The 6725-nt window shown below is 74.9% G+C and overlaps 1 protein-coding gene across 1 annotated transcript; it reads left to right on the top strand.

Moving 5' to 3' along the window:
• Positions 1-449: 449 nt before the first annotated feature.
• Positions 450-1016, top strand: ASCL2 (achaete-scute family bHLH transcription factor 2; the record flags this gene model as incomplete). Its single annotated transcript, XM_084242930.1, has 1 exon — positions 450-1016. One exon carries the CDS (start codon positions 450-452, stop codon positions 1014-1016), a length of 567 nt encoding a protein of 188 aa, XP_084099056.1.
• Positions 1017-6725: the final 5709 nt, after the last annotated feature.

Raw genomic sequence — 6725 nt, 5'->3', positions numbered from 1 at the left:
AGGACTCGCGGCCGCGCCCGGGCGAGGCGAGGGCGCACGGGGCCCGCGAGCCGCACCCCGGGGCGGGTGGGGGGCGCGCTCTCGATTGGACTCTGCGGATTGTGCGCGCCAGGGGGAGGGAGAAGCGCGGCCGGCGGGCGGGGGAGGGCGTGAGAAAGGAGGTGCCGGCGCCGAGGAGGGTGAGCGATACTTTTAAACCCGGCCGCCCGCGCCGCCGGGGAGACAGCACGCGCAGGACACGAGCGCCCCACGCTCCCCGCGCCCGCCTCCGGCCTCCGCGCCTCGCCGTCCCCGCGCGGCCGAGCAGGGAGTGCGCCCGGGGGTCGCTGGGCGCGCGGTGCCAGCAGCCCGGGGGCGCCGTCCCCGCTCCGCTGCCGACCCTCGGCCGCTCCCTCCCGCCGCGCAGCTGGGGGCTCGCAGGAGGCGCCGCGCGAGTGGATGCGAGCGCGATGGACCCCCGCGCGCCGCCCCGGGCCCCCGCGCACGGCGTCCCCGGCGGCTGCTCCCTGCGGCGGCGCCCCGCGTCCCCCGAGCTGCTGCGCTGCAGCCGGCGGCGGCGGCCGGGCGCGGCGGGCCCCGGGGGCGGCGCGGCGGCCGTGGCGCGGCGCAACGAGCGCGAGCGCAACCGCGTCAAGCTGGTGAACTTGGGGTTCCAGGCGCTGCGGCAGCACGTGCCGCTCGGCGGCGCCAGCAAGAAGCTGAGCAAGGTGGAGACGCTGCGCTCGGCGGTGGAGTACATCCGCGCGCTGCAGCGCCTGCTGGCCGAGCACGACGCCCTGCGCGCCGCGCTGGCCGGGGGGCTGCTGGCGCCCGCCGCGAGGGCCCCCGCGCCCCGCCGGCCGCCCCGCGCGCCCGCCGCGCCCCCCGGCGCCCCGGCGTCCCCGGGCCGCGGCGCCAGCTCGGAGCCCGGCTCCCCGCGCTCCGCCTGCTCCCTGGACGGCAGCGGCGGCGAGGGCGCGCTGAGCCCCGCGGCGCGCGAGCTGCTCGACCTCTCCGCCTGGCTGGGGGGCTGCTGAGCCCCGCCCAGGTAACGGCCGCGCGCGGGGGGCCGAGCCGGGGGGGGGGGCGGGGGGGCGGGCGCGCGCTGGCGGCTCCCCGACCTCGTCGCGCCCGAGCGGGACCCGCCCTGCCGTCGGGGTCGCGGGGCTCCGGCTCGCGCGCGGCGCCCGGCGGGGGGCTGGGGGGGCCGGGGGGGCGGCGGGCCCCGCCCCAGCGCGAGCGGATCCGCGGCGGGCGGGGGGCGCCGGGGCGGGGGACACTTTGCCTTGCAAATCGCGCGGGCGGGGCGGCGGCGAGAGCCGCGGGGCGCGGAGCCCTGACTCACCGCGCCGGGCCGCGCCCCGCCCCGCCCCGCGCCTCGGGCCGAACCCGGGGCGCCCGCGGACTCGCGTCACCCCGCCAGCCAGCGAGGCCGCTGCGGCGGGGGGCGCGGGGCGGCCCCACTCACCGGCGCTGTCCGCTCCCTCCCGCAGCTCGACGCGCGCCGCCCGCCCGCGCCGGACCGACCCCAGGAGCCGCCCGCAGCCTCCCGAGACCCCGCGCCGCTGGACCCCGCGGGCCCCGAGGCTGCCCGATGCCGCGCCCGGGGCGCCCGCGGACTGGACCTCCGAGGACGGCCGGCCCCCAAGGCCTGGCCCGGCGCCCGCCGCGAGGACGCGCTTTGTACAGACTCCGGCCTGGAAGCCAATAAAGACGGGCCGCCCGCGCCCCACTGGAATGTCCCCGCCTGGCCAAGCTCCGAGTGGGCAGGGAGGGGGGGCTGAGAATAAACCCGCGGGCCGCAGCCCTCCGGGGTGAGGGCTGGGCAGTGCCCGGAGGGCGCTGGCCTCCGGCTCCCCTCCCCGGACTCGTCCTCCCGCTGCTCTGCGCTGCGGGCTGGGGTCCACCGAGCCCGAGGCCCCTGCACCCGGCGGCTCAGGGGCACCGCTGGGGCTGGGCTGCCTTCGGGAAGCCCTGCGGGGCCTGCGGGCAGTGCGGGTGTGCAGCGGGGCCCAGCTGGCCCCTTCTGGGGCGCAGCGCCCCGCCTCAGGGCTGGGACCCAGTTCTGAGCTCCACGGCCCGCCCAGCGCTGGCCCCATGCCAGCTGCCCACTTGCCGAGGGGGACACACGGAGAGGGGCCTGCAGACCCGTGGGGGGTGTGAGGAGAGGGGTCAGCAGCGCCGTGGCCCAGCTCACTGCCCCCCAACTTCAGGGGCTGCAGGACCCACCTGGGCAGCGGGAGGCTCCAGGGGGGGCAGCAGCTTCCTGGGGACCCGCCCCCAGCCCAGAGGGCCCGGGAGACGGCGCAGCCCTACCTTGGGCGGCGGCAGCTTTGAAGTCAGACTGAGCACGAAGCTCTTTTATTGCTGGGTGGGAGCAGGGCTGCAGGGGTCCCCCAGGCTGCTTTAGGGCGCTGAAGGCCCCCCTTCGGCAGGGCGTGGCTCCGTCTTTTATTGCTGGGTGGGAGCAGGGCTGCAGGGGTCCCCCAGGCTGCTTTAGGGCGCTGAAGGCCCCCCTTCGGCAGGGCGTGGCCGGAGCCGTTGGAACTGGGGTGGAGCGCCCAGCTCCTGGGTAGCCCTGGGCCTGTGAGGGGCTGCCCGGCGGGGTTACTTTGGTGCCTGGGGCTTCGGCCCAAGTGGAGCTGCTGCTCTGAGGGACGGGAGGGGGCACGGGGGGCAGGTGGCATGGCTGCCAGTGAGGCCCAGGCACCGTCAGTGACCTGCGGGCCACAGGGCCCGCTCTCCTCTGGACTCCACCGCACCCCAGGGTGCGGGCAGGGTGGCCGGGGCGTGGAGAATGACACGGCCTGCACTGGGCGCCCTCTCTGTGCCAGAGGCGCACGGGTGTGCCAACGGGGCAGCAGCCTGGTGCGTGCTGGCCGAGGAGGGACGCACTGCCCCTCCCCTGGGAAGCAGCAGGCCCTCGGCCCCACGTGAGGCCTCTTGGCCATGTCCCTAAAGCGGGGGCCCCGGGCTGACCTCATGGGGTGGCCTGTCCTGCGGACTAGACTGAGGAGAGGCCCAGCCTCCATCACAGCCGCGGGCAGGGCAGCCCGGCCCTGCACCCCACCGGGCCCTCGCGGCCCCTCTGATTTAGGGTCAGGGGAGGGGCCTTTGCAGCCGCCTGCCGCTCTGTCTCTGGAGGCCCAAGGGTCCCCAGGCGCGGGGCGGAGGAGACGAACATGCTGCCCCCTGCCCGGGCCTGGCATTTCCAGGGCTGGGCCACGGAACTGGTCACCCTCCTGCAAAGCTGGGGGGACCTCGGGAAAACAGCGCCAGCACTCGCTGCGGACGAGGCCCGCGCCTCCCCGGCCTGCATCTTCACAGACGTGCCGAGCGCGCCAATTGTTGCCAGCCAGGAAGAGAGAGAGCTCCTGGCAGCCGCGGCACCCCTCGGGGAGAGTGGGGACCCCCATCTCCAGGGGCCTGCCCCACGGCGGGGCCTCGCCCTCGGCCGGCCATGGGCAGCTTTCACCCCTGACCGTCACGCTCTGCCTCTCCCAGGACCCTCAGCCCGGGGCGCTGCCCAGCGCTGCCCGGGGAGCCGGGCACAGGGGCCGTGGGGGTGGAGTCGGCTGGCGCCCAGCGTGTCCCCACTGCACCCCAGAGAGGTGCCTCTTTCCCTAATAAACCTGCCCTTTAAAATGCTGCCAGGCCCGCCCCCACGGGTGCCGAGGCTGGGACGGGGGTCCCCAGTCGGGCCCTGCGTCTGGAGCCCTTTCACCGCGGTCCGCACAGTGTCCCTGTCCCGGGCTGCGTGCAGGGCAGGGCAGGGGACAGGCCCTCCCCGTGGCCTCAGGGCCGCCCCTCTGTGCGTGTCCGTATGCGTGTCTTAGAGGGACACGGTCCTGGGGGCCAGGGGCCACCCCGTGACCCCACTTGACCTCTGTGAGGTGGGCGGGCCCCAGACTCAGTGGCAGCTGGGGCGCAGGGGTGAGGACGCCCGCATGCGCCGGGCACAGCCCGGCGGCCCCATCACACGTGGGGTGAGGAGCTCGCGCTGGCTCTCCCCGCGGGACCGTCACCCCGCCAGTCTGCTCGGAGAGCTCCGCCCTCCCCACCCCCAGAGCCCCGCGCGGGGCCTGGGCTCAGGGACGGCCCAGGCCCAGCCTCTCCTGTCCAGCAGCGGGGCCCACCCTGGGCCGTGGCCTAACCCGAGCCCCTGCGGCCCGCCTGGCCCCCACCTGGCCGCCGGCTGCTGCGGTGATAAACATGCAAATCTCTGCACGCGCCCAATTACTACGCAAATGAGGCCAGGGCAGCAGGCTGCCCGGCTGCCCAGCTGCCCCATGCCCGAGCTTCCTCTCCCGCAGGTATTTGTCTCTCATTTGGATGCTTTTTGTGGGCAGGCGGCGGGCGCTTGAGACGGGTCTCCACGACGGCTCAGCCGCCCGCACCCATCCACGTGCAGCCCAGATCCCAAGGCCTCCGGTCAGCCCTGGCAGCCTGGCAGGGACCAGGGCCAGCCTCCTCCAGTGCCCTGGCCTGCACACCACCCTGGGACTCAGGTGCCCTGGGGACCCGGGAGGGCACCTGGAAGCGGGCGGGGCTGCAGTTGGTGCCAGAACCTGAGGGCGGAGTGGATGTGAGCTCCCGAGGGGTGCGGAGGGCAGGGAGCCCTGCACCCTCTGGGGGACCCCTGGGCTCCTCGGCCCTGCTGCCAGGTGGGCTGACCCAGCCCCCACCTGCCTCCCCGCCTGCCGGCTGCTCTGGACCAGGGAGCAGAGGGGCTGGTCCCGGGAGGAGCCGATCCTTGGGACGGAGCTGGGAGTGCTGGGCCCCAGCCACCCTGCCCGGCCCAGCCCCGGCCCCAGGACCCGCAGGCCCCCCACCCGCTGGGCCCTTGGCTCCTGGGGCGGGGTCAGCTGGGTGCATTTCACCCAAGCACGAGCACCGGGTGGCCTGCCAGGAACGTCACGTGCTCTCCAGCCTCCGCCCACGTCAGCGGGCAGTGCCCGCCGGCGGGCGTCCTGAGACCCCTGCCCGTCCCTGCCCTCCACCGCCGTCGGGTCAGCGCAGGAGCTTCTGGGCAGCCGCCCGCCCATCACACCCTGGCCGGCTTCATCCTCATCCTGCGTCCCAGCCCACAGCCGCGGGCCCGGAAACCCTGAGCCGAGTGTCCGTGTGGGGCCCAGGAGGAGGGGCGGGCACAGGGGCACAGGGGCCCCGCCGCTGAGTAGAAGGGGAAAGCCTGGGCTTGCCCTCTGGCCGCAGAGCCGGGCAGGTGCGCGCATGCTGGCCCCGTGCTGGGCTCCCGGTGTCCCCCGGGTGCTGGGCCCCGGGCTCCCGAGGGGCCTCCGGGCCTGCGGCAGTGCCCTGCGGACTCCTGCAGCCGCGGGGCTGAGGCACTGACCACAGCGGCGCTGGTTTACATGGCAGGGAGGATGCGGCGCCTGCCTGGGGGCCCAGCCAGGAGGCCTCAGCGCTGAGGAAGCTGCAACGGGGCGCGGGTGAGGGTCCCGGGACCCTCCTCTCGAATATCTGGGAGCCCTTGAGAGCGCTGGGGGGGACCGACCACGGGGTCAAAGTGCAACCAAGGGGCAGCCCAGATCCCTGTGCCCAGGGTGAGCAGCGAGGGCTTCCCGGAGGGGGGATGGGCGGCCCCCTCGGCCTGACCGGGAGGAGGGCAGCAGCAGACCCTCCCCCACACTGCTCCCCTCCCCTCGCCAGCTCCCCCGGGATGGCCGGGCAGTGCACGTGCAGTCCCAACCTGTTCTGGGCAGGCGCCTGCCACTGCCTGGGGCGCCTGCTCTCGCCCCACTTCACCTGCAGGCCCCGCCCGCCCCGCCCCCCGCGGGCCCGGTTCAGAGGAGATGGGGACCCACCCCACCCCGCCCTCAAGGAGCACACGTGCACACACAGGCAGACATGGGCGTGCCCGGCGCACATGCACACACACACACACACACACACACACAGGCCAGCTGGACCTTGCTGGGCAGGGCCAGGGAGCCGGTGCCACCTCGGCGCCCTCCACCGGGGACAAGAAGCCCCTGGGCACAGGCCGGCCCGGCGTCTCTGGGGTGAGGACCCGCTGCCCCCACCCGCAGGCCTGCTGCCGCTTCGCCCCTCAGGCCTCGGCCTTGAGTGGATGCTGCCCTAAGGCACCCACCTGCCCACCGGCTGCTTCCTCACCTTGAGTCCCGGGCTCCCGCGGACCCTGGCGCAGGCGCCGTCTGATGGCGAGGGGCTGTGTGTGGCGTCCTCTCCGTCGCCGCCGCTCTGCCCTTTCCTGAGGGAAAGGCCACGTTAGCGGCTGCTGAGTTCCCAGCTCCTTCCACGGGCGCCTTGGCGGCGTAGCTGGGGATGCGAGCCCCACCGGGCCCTCCAGCGCGCTGCGGCCCGGGGACGCGGCCACGTCTGCTGACCCCCGGCTGGAGGTCCCGCTGCTGAAAACCCGGGGCCTGGAGGGGCAGCCCCGCAGGGCGTGACCCCCGGCACGAGTGACCCCGAGGCCAGCGTGCAGAGCCTGACGCCTGGCTGTGCAGGTCACGCAGATTTCACCCATATTCCCTCTACTTGCTTCCTGGTCTTGAAGTGTGTGGCTTATCGGTGTTTTTTAGAGATTGATTTATTCATGCACACAAGAGCCGGGGCGCAGGCCAGAGATGCGGGGAGTGAGAGGACTCACCAGGGCCAGAGCGGGGAGCAGAGCAGGCAGACTGACGAGATACACTGCTGAGGGGAGCGGCGGGGAGTCAGGAGAGGCCTGCCGCCATGTGGGTTGCTCCGAGGCTGCCTGGGCC

The sequence above is a fragment of the Talpa europaea genome, assembly GCF_964194135.1.
Source record: "Talpa europaea genome assembly, chromosome: 1".
Lineage (NCBI taxonomy): Eukaryota > Metazoa > Chordata > Mammalia > Eulipotyphla > Talpidae > Talpa > Talpa europaea.
The sequence above is the reverse complement of the archived record's forward strand: the minus strand, read 5'-3'. Positions and strand labels throughout refer to the sequence as shown.